Source organism: Malaya genurostris, chromosome 2 (genome assembly GCF_030247185.1).
Source record: "Malaya genurostris strain Urasoe2022 chromosome 2, Malgen_1.1, whole genome shotgun sequence".
Lineage (NCBI taxonomy): Eukaryota > Metazoa > Arthropoda > Insecta > Diptera > Culicidae > Malaya > Malaya genurostris.
Genome location: NC_080571.1, coordinates 72038477 through 72066259, shown reverse-complemented (window position 1 = coordinate 72066259; position 27783 = coordinate 72038477). Strand labels below are relative to the sequence as shown.

General features: G+C 37.5%; 1 protein-coding gene across 1 annotated transcript; it reads left to right on the top strand.

Annotated features, from left to right (window-relative positions):
- LOC131427978 (cryptochrome-1) lies at positions 1 to 26318 on the top strand. Its single transcript, XM_058591594.1, has 6 exons — positions 1 to 249; positions 17020 to 17300; positions 17529 to 17863; positions 24498 to 25159; positions 25218 to 25466; positions 25566 to 26318. The coding sequence occupies exons 2-6, from the start codon at positions 17153 to 17155 to the stop codon at positions 25804 to 25806; spliced, it is 1635 nt and encodes a 544-aa protein (XP_058447577.1). The 5' UTR covers positions 1 to 249; positions 17020 to 17152; the 3' UTR covers positions 25807 to 26318.
- The last annotated feature ends 1465 nt before the right edge of the window (positions 26319 to 27783 follow it).

Genomic DNA, 27783 nt, shown 5'->3' with positions numbered 1-27783 from the left:
TCTACTTCGCGTCGCAACGTTGTTACGGGTGCTAGTCTTACGGGCGGTCATGTTTCGTACTCAGCAAGTATAGTAAAGATCCAGTTCAGTGACAAAACAACCAGATTTCTGTTCGATAACTTGTGGGTCTTCGCGCAAAGTGTCATAGCACGACGTACACGGAATACAACTTCTGCATAGCGAAAATCAATATCATAGTGAGAAATGCACGTGTAACTTCACAGTGGCAGTTAGTTAGACATCGAATCGGTAATTAATATATAATCGAATTTATAGTAGAAATAGATTACCGGTTTCTATTTTTTATAATAGAGACCCGAATAAAAAATACTGTTGAAAAACAATACGATTTGCTGTTACAAAACGTGCCACAATTTTGCTTTGACCATTGAAAAATATTTTAATGTATTGTTATACACTATTCAATCAATTGTGAAATTGATTTCTACAATAGAATGTATAGGTTGTTAAGTATCGTAACAATTCAAATCATAATGTTATTTTCACATACATGTTTTCTTGGAAAACAATAAAATGTACAGTTTACATATTGTTTGAAACACCACGTGTACAATAAATTCAATTGTAGAATCGTAGGAGCAATATATTGAATCGTTGGAAATGAAAAAAATCTTGTCAAGATACAATAAAATTTATTGTAACCCATATATCTAATTGTGAATCAATTGTTTATGCTGTAAAATCAACGGTTTATTTGTTTACGGGGAACCATCTCCAAGTCAGGCTTCACGTTGAAAGGTACCAACGTGTTGCAATCAGTTATACAAATGATGAACCGACACGTGAGATATAGTTTCAGCTAAGCAAAAGTTTTGCAATTTGAAAAACTATTTAGACAATGTAATATAAGACAAAGGATGTGTAAACAATCGTTGGATGTTTGAAAGCTTATGATCAGTTGAAAAAGGTTTCACAAAGTGAAACTCCCTGTGTTATTCAAAAATTAAATAATAATAGTAAAAGTTCGCGCATAACTTCCGGAGTGCAAACTTTATGAGTTTGTTATAACTTTTGTCCTCTGGTGCTTAGGAGTTTTTCCGGTAGCATTATTTCTGAAAGCCATTTGTGTCGTGGAACTCCTTTTCATAATTCTATACACGTTTATCACGTGGCACTGAAGGATAACATCTGGCATTTCCTCACATAACCAGAATTTTTGTTGCAATACAACAGTGACCTTAATGCAATCTGTAATTTTAGGTTCTCTCTTTCCGAAACTTCTTACTTATTTACATACTATTTAGTTGAAATAAATTCACTTGAAACTATTAGCTACTTTAACTAACGCTTTTGTTTGTTACCATCATACATTGTTGTGTGTTTGAAGACATTTCCTTTATGGTTCCGTAATAATCGAAGTAAACTAAAAGCTGCTCTCGTTTGCAGATAGGCCCTTCTGTCGCGTGACGATCTAATTATTTACATATCATAATCAAGCCTTGGTATTTTATTTTTTATAATATCTAATGGTCCGGCGCTTCATCAGCCCGGTTAAGAAAGAGAAAGAGAGAGAGAGAGATTCTGTATGAAATATTATTTTATAAAAATAAATTATTATGTAATGTTATGCAATTTTCAAAACTATTATTAATTATCAATTTATACGCTAGAATAGTAGAAACAGACACAATTTTACTTATAAACGCGTAAACTCAGTTAGTCATTTCATAAATAAGATCGTAGTTAATTTGAACCATTTTTTTTTTCTTCATATAACGGCGTAGTAGGATTGATTCAACATAGACATTGCCGATAACATCAACTCAACGTTTGTTAACATAATAAATCGTTAATTTATTTTAGCAATAAAATCAACCGAAACACATATTTTTTCCATTTGACTTGACCAAAATTTTGATTCAAATCAAACAGAGAACATTGTTGATGTTGAGGGGAAAAATTGGTTCAAAACAATCACATTCTAGCTTGAAATCAAAAGAATCAATTTTAAAAATTTACTAACTATTTTGTTTTTCTAAACGAGCTCCATTTCTCGGCGTGTACAGTTTGTTGTTCCATTATTTCAATGGAAAGATTTTGATGATTTTCATTAATATAATATTTGAACTCGCATGCAATTAAGCAGATAATTAATAAAAAGCCAATAAAAATGTTTTAAAACATGTTTGATATTGCTCTTTATCGTAATACACACTGTGTTGCATTGATTTCGTATCCGTTCTTTATTGAGTGATAAGAAAGTACAATCCTTTGGTTGATTGTGCCTTGGTTTATCTAGAACAAAGTCGCGAAAAATTTGATGTATTGATATCAACGTTCTCAATCAGATAATCAATCATCTGATTGAGAACGTTGATATCAATACATCAAATTTTTCGCGACTTAAACATCTGTCCGGTGCTTTATCACTCTCGTGACTATCAACTTAAACATCTTACATGCCTTACCAGCAAAGACTACACTCAACTTTATAATTGGAACTATGTTTGAATGTACAATTTAGGTTTTTCAGATAGCTAATTTGAATTGGAATCACCGCAATTTTTTAGAAATGGATAGCAAGTCATAAGACTTAGCACATAACAAGTCGTTCCTGATTGTACCTGATGGTGATTGCTACTGTTGATTTCTGGATTGCTATCAAGCTGCAGGATTTTTTTTATTATCTTTGAACTCGATTTGATAACAAAAATGAAGCTTTCTATAGTGAAAGCTATGAGGAAAATGCGAACGAGGGAGTGTTTGTACTATTCAACATGTAACACTCGGCGATAAAATAATCAACTAGTGATTGATATCCTAAGACAAGCCTAGCGCATTCAATTTCTTCAATTCTATTTCTCGAAAACAGAAAATTATTGCATTTGAGTACGTCTAAATTTTTTTCACATCGATTGATAATTACATTGAGATTGTTACAATTCTTTTTTTGCTGCGTACCACAGTAATTTTGCTGAGAATACAAGCCACATGAGAAAGGCATCATCACACCACTAGGTGGGTTGAAACAGGTTTTTAAGTAATTATCTACACTTGCAAGTTCGTGCAACGTAACTGAACGAACTTCTAAGCAGCTTCTAGAATACATTGTTCATCCTCTATACAGCAAGAAAGTTCACACGGAACTTGTTCTGCATTTTCAAGTTCCCTAAAGTTCTGCGTGTAGTTTTAAGCAGCAAGAAGGTGGATGTTTTAAGTAATTGTGGAAGTTTTGGTTGCTTGAGTACGCATTCAAATCGCTGATGCCATTCGAGAATCAATGGGCACAAGCTAATGCTATCAATAACCTACCGACTGCGGTAAAGTTTGCGAAAAATCGCAGTAATTTACCTCGAAATCTTATTTGTACCAGGTCCAAGTAACCCTAACCCTTCCGTGACAAAAAGCAGATAGGCCCTTCTGTCGCGTGTCAACGCGTCAACAAAAAATGCTGATGATGCGACATCATCAATCTGAAAAATGGTACAGACGAAAATTGTTATGAAAAAGGCGGGTGGGTAATGTCAGAGACATAACTGGATGTCGTGAATACGTAAACAACTGACATGTTCCTTAACACTTCTGAATATCAATTAGTTGATCAATTGTATGAATTATGCAAGCATTCCCCTTTTCCACATTTTTCGCAAAAACAAAGAAGGCTTCACTTGATCTCGATTACTGTGAATTTCCCACAGCGAAAAGTGCACAAATCTAACCAAACTATTCTAGATTTGCGCTAAACTGAGGATATTTCCTTTCGATTTGCGAACAACAAATCCTAATAGTTCTTTAGAAATCTTTTAGAGCCATTAGAACGGCTGATTTTGTGTAATGCTCTCCACCGTTGCTTTTTCACCAATGCAAATGACTGGCAGCTGTGACGCAATCGCTCTTGTCGGAAGCGAAACTAACTTTGCAAACGACACAAAATACATCTGCTCGCAGTGACGATAGAATCCAAACTGATCCAATTTTGTTGAGAGGCTTGTTTTTACCTGATCTCGTTTGTAGCTTTTTCACTAATGGGCGGTCCTAACGGCTAAAAAAATAGCAGCATATAGAATTTTAATTTCGATATTTCATTTCGGATTTGCATTTCATTGAAAGAAACTATCCGGATGCTGTACGGGATTCATTCCTGCGTTTCAGAAGCATCAAATTCTGGAGTTCAATACGATATTAAACACTGTTCGGAACATTTTCTCGAACGATTTGTTGTACAGCAGCAGATATTTTGTTCTCTTCCTCAGAACGCGTTCTGATTGGCTACTTCAATGAAATAAATACTTCAATGCTTTTTCTTTACACGCTTAAGTTGAAAAATTTCGATTCTATTGGTAGTTAGATTATATAAATCCTTTCACAGATCACTGAGCTATGAGCTTTCAAAATACGAGAATGGCAAACGCGCCTTATGGATTATCCCCTTTGATACTCGTTTATACCAAACATTTCAGAAAAGTTTAATTTTAAACTATTTGAGATTATGTCACACAACTGAATATTTTACCATAAAATTGTGATCATATTTCCGATGGCATGTAGCAAAAATTATGTTGATTCGTTAGATACAACAAGAGATATTCACGATCAAAAACTTATCACTCTCTCAGAGGGTAAATTTTGAAAAGGCACCCCATAGTAAAGTGAGTCGTATTCACGACAAAAATCTACCTTAAAATAAATAAGATAAACCGGCAAATTTTTACTAGAAAATGGGGCGTACTTGATTTCTTAATCCGCATAGCAACATGAAATATATTTTGAAAAACACTTTTTTAACAAATGTGGATTTTTTTTTTTTTGGGATTCAGTAAAAACCGCGAAGAGGTTGTGTTTCGATTGTACTGGCTCGTGAGTTAACGGCTGCTACCGAGACAATTCTAAGATTCAGGTAGTTAAACTGCCCATAGCAAACGCAATATTCGGGGCGTTTCCCGACTGGAAAGCTAGCAACGAAGGCCATCCCGTTCATACGCACAGAGGTTTAGAAACACAGAGGTTCGAGAGCATAGAAGTGACGAGTCACAGAGGTGCCATCGCATAAAGGTGCGAAGACGAAGGGGTGCAAAGGCACAAAGGTGCTAAAGCAACCCAGTGCTGATCTACCAGGTACCAGAATTTGTACGCTGCGTAGGATCAAAAGAGACGGCATATATCGCGAGGTGCTACACTGCAAGCATCGCATTTGATCGCCACCAAGAGCAAAAGCACTGTACCTGGGGTCAGGTACAGGCAGCACACCAAGTTCAGTGGTGTCCACAACGACGGCAGAGCAACTGAGATAGCAGTAAACGACAGAAGACTGCCAATTGGAAACAGCAGAAGACTGCCAATTGGAAATCGTTGGAAGAGCTTCACGTCGTTCTTCACGATAAAGGAACAGAGACATCAGCTACAAGGTAGATTTAATTTAATTTATTTTTTATTTCTTATATCTGAAATTTTACTAAACATAAGTTTTTATTTTGGTATTATTAATTTACAAAAAAATTTAATGTAATGGATGATCTCATGGAAGATCATCCGAATCCGATTCCGGATACTAGTAAGAGTTTAAATACTCCGAGGGCTAAACATTATCCACAGGGTACCACTGGGCCATGGATAGTCTATCTTCGAAAAAAAGAAAAGATTTTAAATTTGATGCAAATTACCAAGGATTTGACATCACATTTCTCTGAAGTTAAAGAAATATGTAAAGTTAATAGAGATAAAATTCGAGTTGTTGTCAATGACTTGAAACAGGCGAACGAAATTGTAACCTGTAAATTATTTTCTGTTGAATATCGAGTTTACATTGCATCGAAGGAGGTGGAAATTGACGGTGTTGTGACTGAAGCAAGTCTGACGGCCGATGATTTACTTAAAAATGGAGTTGGTCGTTTTAAAAACTCCATGCTTGAGGGAGTTAATATACTCGAGTGCAAGCAATTGTACTCAGCATCTATTGTCGATGGAAAAAAGTCGTATCGTCCCTCAGATTCGTTTCGTGTAACATTTGCCGGATCTGCGTTGCCTAGCCATGTCTATATCGATAAAATTCGTCTTCCTGTTCGGCTTTTCGTACCGCATGTTATGAATTGCACGAACTGTAAAAAATTCGGGCATACAGCTACTTACTGTAGTAATAAGTCCAAATGTATCAAATGTCAAGGGCCTCATAAGGATAATCTTTGCGATAAAAATGTTGAAAAATGTGTTTATTGTGGGGAGAGACCTCATGATGATCTTTCAGTATGCGCTGCATTTAAGTTGCGTAAAGACAAAATGAAGCTTTCTTTAAAAGCACGGTCTAAGCGCACATATGCAGAAATGCTTAAAACGGTCATACATGTCTCCCCCTTGGAAACCGAAAACGGTTTTTCAAATCTTATGGAGCCAGAGGAATCTGACTCCGACGGAAATAGTGAAGATACCTCGTTTGTCACTCCTCAAGGGTCTGTTAAGAGGAGATTAACAAACCACAAAATACCTAAAAAGACACCTAAAATTACATCTTCAAAAAAAGATCCCCGTGTTAAAGCTAAAAAGCCAAATTTAAAACCAAAAACTGTGCCTCCTGGTTTGTCAAATTCACAAACCAATCCAGAAACTAGCTCAAGAAAAGACAATAATCCAGTGGGCTCCGTTTCACATTCACCAACAGGATTACTTAAGTTTTCGGAAATTGTAGAATGGATTTTCGCAGCATTCAATATTTCTGAACCTCTAAAGACTATCATAACGGCATTCCTTCCAATAGCTAGAACTTTTTTGAAACAGTTATCAGCTCAATGGCCAGTTCTTTCAGGTTTTGTATCATTTGATGGATAATTTATCATCCGCCGCAAATGATTCAATCACTGTCCTGCAGTGGAATTGTCGAAGCATCATGCCAAAACTTGATTCATTTAAAGTTTTGTTGCATAGTCAAAAATGTGATGTATTTACTTTGTGCGAAACATGGCTTACATCAAACATAGCCTTAAATTTTAATGACTTTAACATTATACGTCTCGATAGAGACTCTCCGTATGGTGGAGTGCTTTTAGGAATTAAGAAATGTTATTCCTTTTATAGATTAAATATTCCTTCGACTTCTAGTATAGAAGTTGTTGCTTGTCAAATAAACATTAAAGGAAAGGACATTTGCATTGCTTCAGTATATATTCCTCCAAGAGCTCAAGTTGGACAACGACAGCTTAATGAAATTGTGGAAGCCCTTCCTGCTCCACGTTTGATTTTAGGAGATTTCAATTCGCACGGAATGATGTGGGGTTCCGTTTACAATGATAGCAGATCATCCTTAATATATAATATTTGCGACAATTTTAGCATGACGGTACTAAATATGGGTAGCATGACACGGATCCCAAGACCTCCTGCACGTCCAAGTGCATTAGATTTATCTCTTTGCTCGACTTCAATTCGACTAGATTGCACCTGGGAAGTATTTCCTGATTTACACGGTAGCGATCATTTACCAATCATCATCTCAATTAGCAGTAACAAAGGCATTGCTAATTCAGTTAATATTCCATATGATTTGACAAAAAATATTGACTGGATTAAATACCAAAGTAATATTTCAAGTGCCTTAACTTCAATGGAAGAGCTCCCCCCACTTGAAGAATATGACTTCCTCGTTTGTGCGATTCTGGAGGCCGCAGAACAAGCCCAAACCAAACGATTTCTTGGTACATCGTCTAACAGAAGGCCTCCAAACCCTTGGTGGGACAAAGAGTGCTCAGATGCTAAGCACGCGAAACAAAATGCCTTCAAGACGTTTTTAAAACGAGGAGGAGGAACTCCTCAGAATTTTGAAAAATTCTTGACTTTAGAAACCAAGTACAAGAGCATACTTCGGGCCAAGAAATGTAGCTATTGGAGACATTTTGTCGAAGGTTTGTCAAGAGAAACCTCAATGAGCACTCTTTGGAATACGGCCAGACGAATGAGGAATCGTAACGTAGGAAATGAGAGTGAGGAATACTCGAACCGATGGATATTTGATTTTGCGAGGAAAGTTTGTCCAGATTCTGTTCCTACGCATAGCATTATTAGGGAATCTTTTTCAAATAATGGTTCCATTGATAGCCCCTTTTCAATGATGGAATTTTCCATAGCACTCATGTCTTGTAACAATAACGCTCCTGGGTTGGACAGAATTAAATTCAACTTGGTGAAGAATCTGCCCGACCTCGCAAAAAGACGTTTGTTGGAATTGTTCAACAAGCTTCTTGAGCAAAATATTGTTCCACCTGACTGGAGGCAAGTGAAAGTTATCGCCATTCAAAAGCCGGGGAAACCAGCTTCCAATCACAACTCATATAGACCCATCGCGATGTTGTCCTGCATCAGAAAATTGTTCGAAAAAATTATTCTACGACGTCTCGACACTTGGGTCGAGACGAACGGTTTGTTGTCAGATACTCAGTTTGGCTTCCGTAGAAATAAAGGGACGAATGATTGCCTTGCATTACTTTCGTCTGACATCCAAATTGCCTTCGCTCAAAAGCAACAAATGGCATCTGTATTTTTAGACATTAAAGGAGCATTTGATTCAGTTTCCATTGATGTTCTTTCAGACAAGCTTCACCAACATGGACTCCCAGCGGTTATAAATAATTATTTGCACAACCTTTTGTCAGAGAAACGCATGCATTTTTCACATGGCGATTTGGTAACATTCAGAATTAGCTACATGGGTCTACCGCAAGGCTCTTGCCTCAGTCCGCTCCTCTATAATTTTTACGTGAATGACATTGACAGCTGTCTAGTATCCCCATGTACACTAAGACAATTGGCAGATGATGGCGTAGTTTCAGTTACTGGACCCAAAGCTATTGATCTGCAAAAACCATTGCAAGATTCCTTAGATAACTTGTCCGTTTGGGCTGTCCATCTGGGTATCGAATTCTCTGCGGAGAAAACAGAGCTGGTCGTCTTTTCAAGAAAGCATGATCCCGCGCAGCTTCAGCTTCATATGATGGGAAGAATGATCCAACAGGTTTTGACTTTCAAATACCTCGGGGTGTGGTTTGATTCCAAATGCACGTGGGGAGGACACATTAGGTTTCTGATAACAAAATGCCAACAAAGAGTAAATTTTCTTCGAACAATAACCGGATCTTGGTGGGGTGCTCATCCGGAAGATCTAATAAAATTGTATCAGACAACGATACCACAAACGAATTTCCAGACATGACAGTCACGATCTTTTTTTGGCGCACATCTACGGTCCTCCGTGAAACTGGCACCAATGGTGATAAATTGGTTGCACTGCTGAGTTCCCATCATACATTCCTAATGCAAATGTCAAACCGTGAGAACCGTTTCGATTCGGTAGCTCATTTGTATATATTGAGATTTTATGGCACACTTTGGTTCAAATGATAACAATGCAATTAATCTCGCGCTCCACCAAGCGGTGAGTGCGGTCATTTCAGAAGGTACCGGGAACGAACCACATTTTTCAAAAATATTTATATGCACGTACATGTCTTTATTATTTATCTTTGACGATACTTTCAGTGATGGAATATGGATGCGTTTGCTTTCGTTCCGCTGCAAACTCTCATATTATCAAATTAGAGCGAATTCAATATCGTTGGTTGCGAATTGCTTTAGGCTGCATGCATTCGACACATACAATGAGTCTTGAAGTTCTGGCGGGAGTTCTTCCATTGAAGGATCGTTTTTGGGAGCTTTCGTCGCGACTGCTAATAAGATGCGAGGTACTGAATCCCCTAGTTATTAATAACTTCGAAAGGCTAGTTGAGCTTCAATCTCAAACAAGATTCATGACTGTATATTTTAACCATATGTCACAGGAAATCAACCCTTCAAGATATATTCCTATCCGTGTCAGCCTCCTAAATGTCCCTGACTCAACTTTATTTTTCGACACATCCATGCAGCGCGAAGTGCGTGGAATTCCGGAACACCTACGCTCGTTGGAAATCCCAAAAATATTTACAAGTAAGTTCAGGCATATCGACTCTGAGAAAATGTTTTACACGGACGGATCGCGAATTGAAGAAGCGACAGGGTTTGGTATGTTCAACAATAATGTTTCGGTCTCCTTTAGGCTTCAAGAACCTGCATCTGTTTATATAGCAGAGTTAGCAGCAGTTCATTATAGTTTGAGTATAATCGTCACATTATCTCCAAACCATTATTTTCTTTTCACAGATAGTCTGAGTGCAATTGAAGCCATTCGCTCAAAGGCTGCTGGCAAAAATGAACCTTTTTTCTTGGGCAAAATAAAACAGTGCCTGAACGTCATATTGAATAATAATTATCAAATCACAATAGTTTGGGTCCCGGCTCATTGCTCCATTCCAGGCAATGAAAGAGCCGATATTTTAGCCAAACGTGGTGCTATTGAGGGTGAAATTTATGAGAGACCAATTGCTTTCAATGAATTCTATAGCGCGTCTCGCCAAAGAACACTTGCCAGCTGGCAAGCTTCTTGGGATAAAGATGATCTGGGTCGGTGGATGCACTCAATTATTCCTAAAATATCGACAAAGGCATGGTTCAGGGGATTGGATGTGAGTAGAGATTTCATTCGTGTGATGTCCAGACTCATGTCCAATCACTACACGTTAGATGCACATCTCCTTCGAATTGGACTTTCCGAGACTAATCATTGTGCTTGTGGCGAAGGTTACCGCGATATTGACCATGTTGTTTGGACATGCGTGGAGTATCGTGATGTCAGATCTCAACTAATAAATTCCTTGCGTAACCAAGGTAGACTATCCAATGTCCCAGTTCGCGACATTCTTGCTTGTCGTGACGTTCCTTACATGAAACTTCTTTATTATTTCATTAAGTCCATTGGAGTTCCAATTTAAATTTTATTTTATGTTAGATTGTTTTCTCTTCCATGAGTTCAACCAATAGCCAGCTATCTTATATTAAATAAAAGTGATGAACTGATACAAACAAACCTGAAATAGTTATAAGATCATGTACAAAATAAATGTATTTCATTTAATGTAATTTATAATAGCAACTCGCTTGATAAAAACAGTGTTTAGATTAACTAATGAATACCAACATACTAATAGGATATTCGAAATGTATTAGGTTTAAAGTACTATGTATTGTAGATGCCACGGCGAAGAAAAACTTATGTATATTGCCTATGAAATAAACGTATTTATGAAAAAAAATGTGGATTTTTAGCGGTGTTAAGAAATTCTTTCCTTTCGTAACATTTAAATCCGTATTTTTCAGGAGAAATAAAATATAGGTTAATTTATCATCATGTTTCGAAACGACACCCATACTAGTATAAAGATGTGTTCTACATCGATACCTTTATTTTTGCATTGCGTGTGAGCGTTGCCCGTCGTAATTGAATGCGTTAGTGATAGAGCAAACTTTTTGCAATTTCCATTTCGATGAATCTGATGCTTTTGGTAAGAAATGAAGAAAATTCAATTAATTCTTAATGACAATCCGTGGGACTGAAAAGGGCCTTGAATTGTCACGGCCAGCAGGATCTGCAATTAGATGAAACTGATATGGCTCTCGGCGTGATTTCCAACTGGATTCCAAAGAAGTTGGAGCGGGATCAGTAGGTGCATATGGAACTCAAAATGAATTCCGACTCAAATTCCGGACAACTTAACTGGGCAGCGCTTCCATGACGACTGACGACTTCCACTGACAGGCCTTTGGTGTGTGCCCGATTGCGACTGTTCTGCGGCACAATTCTGCTGTTCGGCACCCGCTTCATTCCAAAAGCATGAGATCTTCGATGTTGCTCTCCCGTATGTCTTACTTACGACAACCGTTGCTCATAAAATGATGGGAAAAAGAGGAATATTCGTTTTTTATACCGATGCAGTTGTACAGCAGCACATATTTTGTGATCTTCGTCGAAACGCGTTCCGATTGGCTGGTGCTGACATGGGTTAAATAAAATAGGTTTTTCAATAGTGTACTATTGAAACACTTCAATGTCGTTGCAATACACGTACAATTTGAAAAATTTCGAATCTATGGGTAGTTAGATTATATAAATCCTTCTACAGATCACTGAGCTATGAGCTTTCTAAATACGAGAAAGGCAAACACGCGTCATGATACCAAACATTTCAGAAATGTTTACTTTTAATTATTTGAGATTATGTCATACAACTGAAAATTATAACATAAAATTATGATCATATTTCCGATGGCATATAGCACGTTAGATACAATAAGAGATATTCACGATCAAGAACTCTCTCAGAGGACTCAGACTACGAATGAAGCTGATACGCATCCTCATTAGTTGATTGAGTATGTGGAGTATGCAAGATAAAATCACTAAAATTTCTATTTGAGCTGTTAGTAGAAAATTCTCACTAATAGTACTGTTGTTGTACCGTTCAATTCCACTATGTCACGTCATTACACTCTCACAAAGTCACTATTTTCACGAAAGTGTATCAAACGTATTTCGGAATGTTATTTACACCTTTCTTCACACTTCACACCGTTACTCTGAAGAAGGATGTAAAAAACATTCCGAAATACGTATCTGTATTATAACGTTTGATACTCTCTCGTGAAAATAGTGACTGTGAAAATAGTGACTTTGTGAGAGTGTAATGATGTGACATAGTGGAATTAAACGGTACAACAACAGTACTATTAGTAACCTAAATTCGTTCTCATAATTGTATCGATGAATCTAAAGTACAACTTATTCGCATTAAGCGTAATCTAATGCACAAATAAATAATGCGAGGCAAAAGGGAGTAAGCAATTTTTTCAACCCCAGAACTGCCCACGGTGCAAACTAAATCAATTCTGGCGCGTTTTTCAATCAAAGAAATATGAAAAACAATATTTTGAGAATAATTTTTGTTTTCGCCGCTGTATATTGTAGAAAATAATTGCTGCTGGTTTGGTTCAAATGGTGCACTTAATGAATCTTCCAACTGCCCGAACAGGACACAATGTGAATTAAATCAATACCAACATTAATTGGATGAAAACGAATTTATTTAAATACTGCGTCATTACACGTTTCCAATCAATGAGGCGGGACTGACGAGAACTAAAGAAATGCTCGAGCGCAAAACGACGCATGGTGAAACTTTTATCATGAATAACTGATTATATTTCCAACACAACTCGAAATATTCGCGACTGAAAACTTATCACTCTCGCACATGGTAGATTTTTGAAAGACGTCCCATAGTTAAGTGAGACGTTTTCACGTAAAAAAAAAGAATTGGGCCGAACTGGACGGTTCATAGAGAGATGAAGTGCTGGAAGGGCTCCCATATTTATTTGGTGGTAACTACACCAATACGAATCAACAATAGAAGGAAAAAAACAAAGTCTTGTATTACATTCCTTTTGTTAAATTCGACCTTCTGTTTGAACAGACGTCGCAGCCGATTCATAGCGTCCAGCATCATTGCATGGCTGGTGCTACGATCCTATTGACACTAAGGTTGTGGTCAGAGTGAAAGCGTCACGCGATGCGTCTAGGCGCGCGTGTGAGCTAGTTGCATTTGATCAAAGCAAACCTGTCAGAGTGAATGCGATGCGATAACAGTACATTGCATAGAGACGCTTCGCTTCGCATCGCGTTCCGCGTTCACTCTGACATCAACCTAAGGCTGTGAACCATTTCGCAGTTAATTTTAACTTTTAGGTCAAATCTGACATTCGAGCGGTTAATTTGATGTTGTCAAAAATAACCCTGCTCGAGAGCATGGTTATTTTTAACAGATCGATAGTTATTTTGCGACACTGAAAAAAATCCTGCGATGAAAATTCTTTAGTTGAAATTATTTCCAGTGGAAAATAAATTTTTAAATGAGCCGCAGTTTTAGTTAAATTTAACTACTCGACACAAAAGAACCACTCAAGTGTCAGATTTTAACCGAAAGTTAAAATTAACCACGAAATGGTTCACAGCCTAAGAATCCTTCCAGATTATAATTATAAGTTATAAGTTATATAAACCTGCGATAGATGGAAGCAAATCATATAATACAAAATTACACTTTGAATTTTAGCCAACCGATTAAGCGAAACCGAATCTGAATAACATCATTACTACTGCAAAGGTTCTTTAGACTCTTAAAATAGGTTGACTTTAATATTTTGAAGTATTGCAAACGTTTCAAAATCAGAAGCATAATTTGATATAGGGGCGGTTTCAGCGAGCGAAAAGCAATCAAAACAACCTTCATCACTAAAAATCATCTGCAGATTTCAATTACCTATAATCTTTTCAATTCAATAACGGTCGTGGCATTTGTGAGTTCCTGCTGTTTCTGGATAACAGCAGGACAACTTATTTGTGCAACAGTAAATATCTGATATGATATCTTTTCTTCCTGCTATGACGTAAGCCTGAAGCGTGCTGTGCATTGAAACCACGTGACCGAGCAGCAGTTGTCAGTGAGCTACTAAAAAAGTTCAATAGCCGCAAATGAAATGAATGAATCAAACCAGAACATAAACACTGAGATGATTAAAGGTACGGTTACTCGATTTTTAATTCAGAATGATTTACATAATTTGTGTTTTTGTGGCATTATCAGTAAACTTTTCAACTTTGCGAAACCAAAATGTGATGAAAACAAAGCGCAATCAAATGAACTAAGTGAAAAACTTTCATCTCATATTTTTGAATACTTTTATTGCTTCGGGTAGTTTTTAAAGTTTTTAATCGTTAATTAAACAAATGGCAAGTGAACATTACTAATTATGAAGTCATCCAGCATTCAACAGTAGTGTAATTTTGTGAAATAGTGATCATGTTTTGAGACGAATCGATTAGTGGATATTCAGAAACATGACGAACTGTAAATCGAAAATTTGACCTAAATTGAAAAACGAGTTTGTTTTAAATGAAAACAAAAACGATCACCGAAGAATTTAAAATCATTTCTTTCAATGGGAAAGTGTGACAATAGCTAAAAAAACATTTCAAAACATTTCACAGTTTGCTTCCGGTACGTTGTGAGATATTATTAATGTTCGTAGTAATGAGATGAAGGGATGAGATGAAAATAGAAGCTCAGATGAAATAGGGAGCCGTTACCCTATTTGAGATTTAGAGCGCCTTATTTTGGCACTGAATTTCATCTTAATGCTCGTCCATACCAAACATTTTAGAAAATTTCAATCTTGAGTTATATTTGGATATCTCATACTACTGAAAATATTATCATAAATTACTAAACATATTGCCGATGGTATAGAGAAGAAATTATGTTGCTGCCTTAAATACAACAAGAAATATTTACGATTAAGTTCTCCCCATTCTTATACAGGATAAATTTAGAAAAGGTGCCTCATAGTAAAGTAAGTCGTATTCAAAAAATATTGTGAAATAAATCGGTGAAGAAGTATTTTCGAGGACGCGTTTTGAAAATCATGATTTGTGGTACTAACTGTATCTCAGTTCAAAAAATTCAAGTAACATAATTGTAGTAGATGTTTTTTAGGCCTCAACGTCTATATTTGTTTTATTTTTTTATTTTCGGTGTTTGTTCAAAGTCAAAGCTGCGATTTTTCGTAAAATCTTCCTAAAGCAAAAAAACGAAAATAAAACGTTGGGTTTTGAGTATTTTATATGTGTGTGCCAAGTTTGAAAATAATTGGTGTAGCAGCTCTTGAATTTCGACGTACACGGACTTTTGAAACGTGCTTACGAGAAAAACGCATTTAAAGTTTATTGTCTATAAAATCAAAAGGAACCATTTTATTTTTCTAGGGGTCACCCCCTCTAACACGGTACTAACACTTTCGTAAAATCGTGTTTTTTCTTTGCATTTTGCATTTTTTGAATCTCTAAAGTTTTGTTCAGATATGCTTGAAAATTGCACAAAACATTCTTGAAATGTTTTACTATAAGAAAATACAAAGATAAAAACATGATTTTTCAAAAGTGTTAGGGTAGGGCGGGTTGGTCCGTTAAGAAAACAAGATCTCTCTTAGCATGGATTGGTAGAAAGAATAATCGCATAGATTATGACGTTCAAATTAGAGATGGGCAATTCGTTCGCGAACGGTTCAAAAGAACTAGTTCTTTTAAAAGAATGAATGACCACTAGTTCTTTTTTTGCGAACTGTAGTTTTTCAGAGTCTCAAAGTCATGGACAATTTTTTTTTGCTCGCTCAATCTTTTTCGGCCTACGAAACCTTAGTTCTAATTGGAATCTCGGTTAGTCATTTAACTACTAAACTAACTATAAAGAACGAACGAACGGCTCTCGAGAACTAGTTCTTTTGATAGAACTCGGCATCACTGAACGGTTCTTTGAAATGAACTGTTTTGCCCATCTCTAGTTCAAATATCTTTGGAACTGAGAACATATTATGTATCTGCTAATCGGAAAACTAGATTCATGACAGTGTATTCCAATCACATGTGACAATAAGTCAAACATTCCAGATATACTCATACAGTATACTCCCAACTCTACTTTACACATGTTAGGGGAAATTCGTGGTATCCCGAATCTTTTGCGATTGGTACAAATCTGGAAAATTCTTTTCAAATTAGTTCTAGAATGTTTTTTTGCAGGGAATAATGTTCCTTATATTAGTCAGAGTATCATAACTAATAGTCTAAGTGTGATTAGAACTGTTGGAATATTGAAATTCGATAAGCATGAACCGTTCTTTTGGCGCAGATCAAAAAATATCTCAGTTCTTGAACACAAAAAATAGATAAATGTTCAATTCAAGACAATGAATAAGCGTATGAACTAGTCTCTGAAAATTTGTCATTTAAATCTGATACACAATCGAACATTTCATTTGTTTACCAGGACATCAGTTCCGAAAGAGACATTGATGTAAATCGATGATGAAAGACTGCATATGCAATGACATAACCCAAATTCACAACAACATCCGATATTTCAAAATTTTTAAGAGATGCGATCTTAACATATTTGCATGCGTTGAATGCATTCCTCAAATCGATGTGTGTTCGAATTGTTGCAGTGTGTTCACCATATTTGTTCTTCGATAATAAAGCGATATGCGTTCAACATTACAAACAGAGATTAAATTTAATTCCAATTTGAATTTCAGATTCACTATCGCCCGTTCCGTGTGCTCTGAGGTGGTTTCGTTACATTCGACAGAACCTTGTCACAGTCAGTTAGTCAGTTCGCAGCCATCAGCAGTTACGGTTGCATCAAGTAAATCGGTAAAACACAAAGACATGACAGTGAATAACATTCTCTGGTTTCGCCATGGGCTCAGATTGCACGACAATCCAAGCTTGCTCGAGGCGCTTCGCAACGACTACGGTGACAACACGGAACCAGTCCGACTGTATCCGATCTTTATTTTTGACGGCGAAAGTGCTGGTGAGTACATCCCTCGGACAGGTTTGAAAATCTGGTTTATTGTGGTTTAGTAACTGGACTTAGATGGAATTTATTGCCACAAAGATCATGCGCATATGATTATTGCATTTAGTCAGCAAAAGAATAACAATTCAGGTTTGATCAAACATCCTTCTAGTGCCTAGAACACAGTTATAAAATATATTCTTAGCCATTGCGTTCACGTGACTTATGTTTATACTCCCACAGGAACAAAACTGGTGGGCTACAATCGGATGAAGTTTTTGCTGGAGTCGTTGGCTGATCTGGACCGACAGCTACGGAATATCGGAGGTCAGCTGTACCTGTTCCGCGGTGATGCCACCAACGTCATGCGACGCCTGTTTGAAGAATTGAATATTAAAAAACTGTGCTTCGAACAGGACTGCGAACCAATTTGGAAAGACCGAGATGAACGGATTGTGAGTCTGTGCAAAATGATGGACGTACGGTGCGTAGATAAAGTATCGCACACACTGTGGAACCCGGAACAGGTGATCCATGTCAATGGGGGAATACCGCCACTGACGTATCAAATGTTTTTGGTAAGTACTGAAGATTCCGTTTACCAACTTGTCCGCAATTGGATGACCAAACCAATGAAAAATCGGTACTAAAACTTTGCACAATATGCTTGGATGCAGAGATGCCAAGTCATTTGTCCAAAAATCTGTGATCAAGCAAAAAACAGGCACGTTTCCCGTACAATAAAAGCTTATCAGAATCATTTTGGTTAACAAAACAAATGTCTTACTATTTCCAATCGCTCTCTACTTTTTGGTGCTTAACTGTGATCGATTTCAAAAATCTGTGATCGATTTAGGCTGTGAACCATTTCGCGGTTAATTTTAACTTTTTTTTGTTAAAATCTGACACTTGTTCGGTTATTTTGTTTCGAGTAGTTATTTTGTTTCGAGTAGATGTTCGGTTATTTTGTTTCGAGTAGATGTTGGTTACGATAGCACTAGCTGGAGCGCCTGGAGTCGGCCGCCGACGCGCCGTCGGAAGCGGCGGCCTCTTGCATACAAACCTGTAACCGCCTCGTTTGCCCGGTCTACTCAAAGCTAGGTTTCTTTGCTTTAGTTAGGTCCGAACGAGCGGTAGCGAGGACGGACAGCACATGAACCAAAACGATGTGGCGTAGCCGCATTAGTATTTTTTTCATTTTCACCTAATAAACGAAAAATACCACCTACATTTGCCTAGTAGATACACCTATGCAATTGCTTTGATGCTTACTAGCTAATAGTCAACAAGTTTTCTTGGGAACTACTTTCTGAGGTTCATGAATCAATCTTTATTCAAGAGTACAACAATCAATCATTAATTTAAATCAATTCTAATTACGATTTCAGGACGATTTCAGGATTCGGCGAAATGACCCTTTCGGCGAAATGGCTTTCGGCGAAATGGCATTAGGCGAAGTGACCCATTCGGCGAAATGTCATTCGGCGAAATAACCCTTTCGGCGAAACGGCTTTCGGCGAAATGACCCTGATCCATTTGGAATCACTTGGAGGCGTAAAGTATCCGAAATTCCACATATGGCTTATTTCATGGATTTGTCGGAAAACACAGTAGAATTAGAAGTATCAAATAAATTGCCACGGAGAGGATTGTAGAAAGAAGAATTATTGTTATGTTATATAAAGCCAAAATACAAGGTCATGAATCGGGTCTGAGAAATAAGCTCGACTAGCCGTTCAAAGTTATCGATAACCAACGAATTTAAGACACTGCATCGAATCGTCAGTATCTCGATACCATTCGTATGAGTCGACTATATACAATCCAAGGCAATACGCAAACAACGATATTAAAATATTTTCTGCTTGATGAAGTGTATCTTCGCGGCGGAACGGAAACAAAAATATCCATACTACATCACTGACAATATCGTTGTTTGGTACAGCCTTATCAGATTTGTTGGATGACCTCCCCATCAAGTTCCGATTACTGTACGGAGAAAGTTGATTGACATTTTCGTTTCTGATACCTCAGGTGACATCCCCAGATACCTTTGGAATCGAACCAGACTCCGAAAATACTTGATGGTGGAAGCCTGAGCTATGGTTTAACCCATTCGTTGAAACTGTAGTTTTGGAGGTTTATACTTCCTAGAAAATACTACCTGCTCAGTATTCTCCCTGGAGAATTTGATACCCAGCTGTAGAGCCCATGTAGACAAAGTATCCAAGGTAGATTGTAATGGTCCTTGAAGATCGGTAGACTTGGATCTTATAATAGATACTACACCATCATCTGCCAGTTGCCTTAACATGCAAAAGTCGTCGAAAATTCATGGAAACTCAATCAAAAGCCCCCTTTATGTCTAAGAATACTGATGCCATTTGCTTCTTGTGAGCAAATGCCGAACTCTTTGTTTCCAACCTTTAGCAAATTTAAAATTAACACAAAATTTTGGAAAATATTGTTCGAGCCTGTATATTCGCTACCTGCACAGCAAACAGATATACAGGCTCACATATGAACTGTGTGTAAAATTTGCTCAATCAGCGTGGCGAACACTAGCAGATGTCACCACGATCGACACGAGGTGCCACAACGTGATTTATGCGACATGGAAATAAAGTTGCCTTTAACACTTAGCGAAATCGTGTGATAAGTGTTAAAATTGTTGTAGTTGTATAATTCCTAAAATATTCAGGAGGATTTTGTTATCGTTCCGGAACGAAGTGAACCGTTTTAAAAGATCGAAAAATTTTGTTCGAGACTGTATATCTGTGCTACCTGTGATAAAACGTAGGGGAGACCGGGGCTAGTTGGCCAAACGGCCGTTTGGCAGAGCAGCTTTTCTGAAAAGGCTATTGTGCGCAGAGGCGACATCTATAATGATTTTAGTGGAGCATTAGGTCACCCATGTACCGACATAATTTTAGGTGTTTCTGTGTTGTCGTTTGTGAAGGAGCACGTTCTTTTTCGGCACTGGTGAGTAAATTTCAGTATTTGTAAAGTAATACGTGTAACGAGGATCAATTTATATTTGATTTCCAAAAACATGGTACCATTGGAAAGGGTATTCAAAACTTTACAAAATGGAACATTGGTTCTCAGTAAAACCTTACTTTTATTTTTGTTAATCGTGAGTGTTCTCGAAAACATTCATTGGGACAGGTTGGTAGAGTTTTGTGCATGGTTGGTTGGCCGAGTTGTAAGTTTGGCTTAGAGTAAAGTGCACTTGGATATTCGTGAAATGTTATCCTTTTGTCGTGAATACGACTTACTTTACTATGGGGCGCCTTTTCAAAATTAACCATATGGAAGAATGGGCAGAACTTAATCGTGAATATCTCGATTTGTATTAACGGTAGCAACATAATTCTTTCATAATTTCATCAAAAATATGATCAGGAATTTAGGATAATATTTTGAACAGCGTGAGATAACCACACACAACTCCAAAATTAAGTTTTCTCAAACTTTGAAAACAACGCGGAAAACTCTTTACTTTTGTGGTCAAAAATCGATCATTTCTTCTTGTGCGTTGGACGGAAGCAGACGTCGTGGGACCAGCAGCTTCAGAGAGTGCACCTTTTGCGTGGTATAAAGCCTCAAACGCTCAGGTCGTGATTTCATGTGGACTTCTATCGTCGAGTGCCCGGGTTGGCGGTTCAATGCATAGGACGCTGGTCTTACAAGCCAGTTGTCGTATGTTCGAGCCCCGACCTGGAAGGATTCTTAGTGTCAGTAGGATCCATAGTACTAGCCATGCAATGATTCTGTACGCCAAGAATCGAAGTCTGTTGAAACAGAAAGGCCAGACCTTTAGCGTTGTACAAAACCTCAAACGCTCAGGTCGCAGTGCCAGAAGATCGATTACATCATCCTGTTGGCGGTCGTTTGCATTGGAGCAAAATACAACGGGAAATGGACAACAATGTGGAACATTATGCAAAATCAGCCCTTCAAATGGCTCTAAATGTTACCTAAAGAACTATAAAGATTGCTTCTTTGTAAATCGAAAATTAAAATTTTTTTATCATAAAGAATACTGGTTATTTTGTAATATTTGTGTGTCAGAATGTTTGATGTAACTAATCTGTACTGTAGTTTGGATGTATCGTTTCAAATTCTAGTAGTGAAAAATGGTAAAGCTTGCACAATTAACACAATCGATCAACTAATTGATATTCGGAAGTATAAAGAAAGAGTGTCAGTTTTATTCGTATTCACGACATCCAGTTATGTCTCTGGCATTACACACCTGTACTTTTTATGTCACGTTATTACACTTTCACGAAATCACTACACTTTAATGAAGCCTAACAAACGTTACCATACAGATACGAGTATTTCGGAATGTTATTTACATCCTTCTTCAGTGTATCGGATGAAGAAGGATGTAAATAACATTCCGAAATACGCGTATCTGTATGGTAACGTTTGTTAGGCTTCATTAAAGTGTAGTAACTTTGTGAAAGTGTAATAACGTGACAGTGAAATAGTGGAATTAAATGGTACATAAATAGTGCAACTATTGGAAACATACAGGAATGAAAAAAAATCACACGTGCTCAAAAGGTGTATCTTCATGACAGAGCAATGGGTTTATAAAAATGTCCAACCAGAAAGCGTACAGAAATTCCGAAAGCGAAACTCGGCCAACTAGCCCCGGTCTCCCCTACTTTTTCAAATTGTTTACTTCACTTCACACTTAAAGTATATCAGATGGAGTTCGTGGGAGGACAAAGCAGTTTTCTTAATTCAATTCTGATTTCATTTGTATTTTGGTCATTCGATGAACCTTGCAAGACAAGTTTGTTGGGTTTCACATCACATGAAATAAGATTTATATAGTTTCTTAGACAAATACTGGAGAAGGCGTTTGTGATCCCCCAATTAGGTTTTGCACGATGACGCCACGAATGACCGCCGATAAATCCAGTTCATCTTTTGACAGCTATCAGTGGTTTGTTTACATATTCATTAACACGTATTAGGTTTTCTACCGTCACTGCTAACGTCGATCGGATGAACATTTTGACAGTTCAGTTGTATTTTTTTTGTTTGTCTGTTGACAAATTGGATGAGACCATTTACATCCATATCGCCAAATTAGAGTTTTGAAAAATTTGTTCATGATTTGGTACGGTTTGTTTTTGAGATTTATTAAATAAAAGTGACTAGTTGCAAAGTGTAAAGATGATTGTTTAAGATGTGCTCTTCGATTTTTGTTTAAGCTTGTTTGTAAACAGTGCCGCTAACCTGTCAAAGATGAATGCAATGTTCATTTGTGACGTCACGATAAAAAATCTAATTTAAATTAGAATAAACACATACACAACTGATAGCTGTCAAAATTAGTTCATTTTGTTCATTTTTGTGAGTTTATGTCATGTTCGTGCAAAACCTAAATCAGCCCATTAGGTTTTGCACGATGACGACACAAATGAACTGCCGATGAATCAAGTTCATCTTTGACAGTTGCCGTGTACTTGTTTTGTTTTGCTACTCGAAGTTAAAAATTGAAAAAATGACGAAAAAGTGCCTGTGAAAATGAATAACAAGATTGCCCTGTATGTGTTTCCAGCATCAAGGAGCGATATATGTATGAATCTGTTGAGTGTGAGGCGACTTGCAATTTTTACTTTCGAACGATGAACTTCTGATGAATTTTTAAACTGTAAACAAGTACACGTCGACTGTCAAAAAAAGTTCATTCTGTTCATTTTTGTGAGGTTATGTCATGTTCGTGCAAAACCTAATTAGGTTTTGCACGACGAAATGAACTGCCGATGAATCAAGTTCATCTGTGACAGTTGCCGTGTACTTGTTTTGTTTTGCGACTGCAAGTTAAAATTGAAAAAATGACCGAAAAATTGCCTGTTAAAAACGTATTCCACAGTGAAAATAACTAAAAAGATTGCCCTGTATGTGTTTCCAGCATCAAGGAGCGATACATGTATGAATCTGTTGAGTGTGAGGCGACTTTTCAATTTTTACATTCGAACGATGAACTTCTGATGAACTTTTAAACTGTAAACAAGTACACGTCGACTGTCAAAAAAAGTTCATTCTGTTCATTTGATGACCACTCGAATGAACTATCAATGAACTGCCGATGAATCAAGTTCACCTTTTGACAGCTATCAGTGGTTTATTTACATATCTATTAACACGTATTCAAATTAGAATGAACGCAATGAACACATAAATTGATAGCTGTCAAAATTGATTCTTTTGTTCATTTTTGTGAGGTTATGTCATGTACGTGCAAAACCCAATTAGATTTTTAATCGTGACGTCACAAATGAACAAAAATTCATCCTTGAAAGTTCAGCGGTACTGTTTACAAACAAATTTAAACAAAATCGAGGGACACTTCACAACTAGCCACTTTTATTTAATAAATCTCTGGAACGAATTGTTAACAAATGTTTTGAAACTCTATTTAGGCGATATGGACCGTGAACGTTTTCATCCGTTTGTCAACAGACAAACAAACAAAAAAGTCTGTTTGCAGACAGTACCGCTGAATTGTCAAAATGTATTCATCCGATTGAGGTTAGCAGTCACGGTAAAAAAAAACCTAATACACGCTCAGTTTTCCGAACAGTCCAAATGAACCTTGGGCGGAATAAAAAACTGAACAATTAGCTTAACTGTGCGTTTGTTTCATCAGTTTTTTCCATGGAAGCACATTATTCTGATCAAAAGAAAACTGATGCACTGAACGATTAACTGAAGAACTGATCAGTTTACCGGATGAAACCGAGCTCGAGAGCTTCAGTCCAAAAACCGGACGTTTGGCCGGATGAACTCTTCAGTCACTTCAGTTAATCGTTCAGTTCACAAGAAACTGTCCGAAAAACTGAGCGTGTATGGGCAGCTTAATACATCCATTAATACTCGACATTCCCCTCTTCTTCCGACTTCCGGAAGAAACGAAGAAAGCTCATTACGAAATGCTTTGAAGTTGGAGATCATCTCAGTCTTTGAAAGAATAGATTGTTGTATTTTTCCCAGAAATTTAAATTTTCGATTTTGAATGAATATTGCAAATGTTATTAGAAGAAAGTGGCTTAATGAGATGATTCCTTCCGTGTTCTTTTAGTTTTAACCTTAGCCATCGTTTTGTTATATAAAACAATCTGACAATTTTTCACTTCTGTTTCGAAAATTTCGAAAAAGAAAATAATGTTCAAAAATCCTTTTCAGCATACTGTGAACATTATCGGCAAGCCACAACGTCCTGCGGAAGCACCATGCTTCGAGTTTGCAGAATTTGGCAAAGTGCCGGCCATTCTGGCTACGGAGCTGAAAATGTTCACCGCGATTCCCAGTCCGGAAGATTTCGGCATTTACTACGATGGTAATCCAGATCTGATGCATCATCGATGGGTGGGCGGCGAAACTAAGGCACTTGAAAACCTCAGTCGCCGGCTCAATCAGGAAGAGGAAGCGTTCCGCGATGGATACTATCTACCCAATCAAGCTAAACCGGAGTTTTTGGGTTCACCAACGTCGCAAAGTGCCGCTCTACGCTTTGGATGCCTGTCGGTGCGAATGTTCTACTGGTGTGTCAATGATCTGTTCGAGAAAGTGCAGGCCAAGAGTCAACACAAGAATCCGCAAGGTCACCACATAACCGGGCAGCTGATTTGGCGGGAGTATTTCTACACGATGTCGGTGCACAATCCACATTACGCTGAAATGGAGGCAAATCCGATCTGCCTTAACATACCTTGGTACGAGCCGAAGAGTGATTCACTGGATCGATGGAAAGAGGGCCGAACCGGATATCCAATTGTGGATGCCGCAATGCGGCAGCTGCTGGCCGAAGGATGGTTACATCATATTCTCAGGAATATAACGGCTACGTAAGTTCGGAAAGAATTCATCACAGGGTATAATAAAGTGATTCTGTTTTCCCCGTAGATTTCTAACACGCGGCAGTCTGTGGATAAGTTGGGAAGCTGGTGTGGAACATTTCCTCAAATACTTGCTTGATGCTGATTGGTCAGTTTGTGCTGGTAACTGGATGTGGGTGTCATCATCAGCATTCGAAAAACTGCTTGACTCATCGTCCTGCACATCGCCCATTGTGCTAGCTCGTCGGTTGGATCCATCGGGGGAATACGTTAAACGATATCTTCCAGAACTCCGAGGCTTGCCAACAATTTACGTGTAAGTTTTTTAAGAACTGAAATAAAAACTATAGTCTTTTATCGGCATTAACGATTCTAATCAATTTTTATATTTACCGTTGATTGCCTATACTTGCAGTCACGAACCGTGGAAGATGCCGATTGCCATGCAGAAGCAGTATGGTTGCATAATCGGTCAGGATTATCCTGCCCCGATGGTCGATCTGGATGAGACGGCCAAGCGGAATGCCAATACTATGAATGGAATTCGCAAGAAGCTGATGGAACGCGGATCAACACCACCCCATTGTCGGCCGTCGGACTTGGAGGAAGTTAGGCAGTTCTTTTGGTTACCCGAGGATATCGTAGCGGATTGCTAAATATTTTGGGTTTTTTTTTCTACCTCTTCGCACAGCGGTTTCAAACCTGGAAGAAACGATTAGAGAATGTGGCGAATGTCACAAAAAATACATAAATTTATAGCATCTTATATAGGCATTAAGTTCAATTGTCGAAACTTTGTATACATTATCAGATATAAAATCAGGTCTTTGAATGCAGTTAATCCGACGAATGGCCGATCTGATTAATATTTGTGAAAATTTATGAACGGAACAGCATTGACTAAAAGAGACATATTTTTCGAACTATGCTGCAACGAATCAAAGAAAAGAATTAGGTTAAAGCCGGGGAAAAATAAACGATATAAAAAATAAATCAAAGAAAAGCCCACCAATATTTGTGGTATTTATTAAATTGCGTAAATTCGTTACTATTAGAAGTAACATTTCAGTCAGAATTTGATATTGATAACGAAAAACAGACTCATTAAAAATCTCAGCAGCAGAGTAAATCCTAGTAATGTAACTAAATAATAAATTATAAACAAAAATGTTTTTCAATATCTTAACTTGTTCATATGACACATCCTTTAATTTACAGTTTTAGTAAACAAAACACATTACCTTCAAGGAATTTTTATTTCATTCAAATTATTTTACATCGCTTTTTGAACGATTTTGCCATCTTTCTGATAATTTGGTGAGCCCATTTTACAAATTCTCGCAAGAATCGTAACGCTGCCCCGAAAGTTCGTGACCCAACGAAGCAAAGAGACGGTAGTCGGATGGGGCCAGGTCTGGTGAGTATGCCGCATGGTCAAGCACTTTCCACTGGAGACTTTCTAGCGTGGCGCGAACGTCTTTCGACTTGTGAGATGGTACGTTGTTGTGGAGCTAAATCACTTTTTTCTACCATTCTTCAAGTTCTGATCGGTTCTTTTCAACTGCTCGGCTCATGATCCCATGCACCAGTCACGGCCGGATACCAGCTGGAGGCTGGATCTCCCAGAGTTACTAAATTCTGCCATTTTCAAATAGTTATAAAAATGCCCTTAGTCCTCCAAAAGTATCCCATAAAACCGACATTGTGATCTTTCCTTCCCATTGAGACGCCCTTCAAGGCACTCGTGCCGCTTCGAAACACTCGTGCTGACTTCAGTATATTGTCGGGTAATCATTCTGTTCTTTGGTGTATAATAATGGATTCAACCAAACATGTACTCAAAGTGTGCTTGCGTTCGTCTTTTTAGCCCTAAATAAGTATGTGCGAGATCCAGCGGCAGGATATCTTTCTCATCAACAGAATCTTGCTTAGCTAAGGCAAGTTCGCGCACTTTATCTGTCCGGTCGTCCAGTACAATTTTATGTATTATTATTATTGTCATTTTTTGTCGTGAATACGACTTACTTTACTATGGGGCGCCTTTTCAAAATTAGCCATATGGAAGAATGGGCAGAACTTAATCGTGAATATCTCGACTTGTATTAATGGCACTGCGAGCGGATGTGTAGGTTTGTTCGCAAAGCTAATTTCAATTCAAGCAAGAACAGCAGAGCTGCTGGTCGTTTGCATTGGAGAGAAAGAAAACGAAAAGTTGACAACATTATATAAAATCAGCCGTTCTAATGGCTCTAAATGTGATCTAAAGAACTATTAAGATTACTTCTTTGCAAATCGAAGGTAGAAATCATCAGTTTAGTGAAAATCCTAAATAATTTGATTTGCTTCGTGCACTTTTCGCTGTGCGAAAATCGTTTCGAGAAAAATATTTCGAGCTGTGCTAAATATCGTAGAGAATTCCACAATTTGGTCCTTCTAAAAGGCAGAAATGATTCCTGTACTTCACCTTGATAGTTTCTTTCAATGAAATATGCAAATCCGAAATGAGATAATCGACGTCAAAAATCGTTGAAAATTTTAGTAGTGAAAAGGGGGAAAGTTTCTCAATTCACACAATCGATCAACTATCAATTCGAATTCGAAAGTGTAAAAAATCGTGTCAGTTTTATTCGTAT

What these genes read in the sequence shown, in the direction of transcription:
- LOC131427978 (XM_058591594.1), top strand. Translation starts at nt 17,153, where the DNA reads ATGACAGTGAATAACATTCTCTGGTTTCGCCATGGGCTCAGATTGCAC. An exon ending in TGACGTATCAAATGTTTTTG is followed by an intron (nt 17,864 to 24,497) that starts GTAAGTACTGAA and finishes AATCCTTTTCAG; the next exon opens with CATACTGTGAACATTATCGG. An exon ending in GGCTTGCCAACAATTTACGT is followed by an intron (nt 25,467 to 25,565) that starts GTAAGTTTTTTA and finishes CTATACTTGCAG; the next exon opens with TCACGAACCGTGGAAGATGC.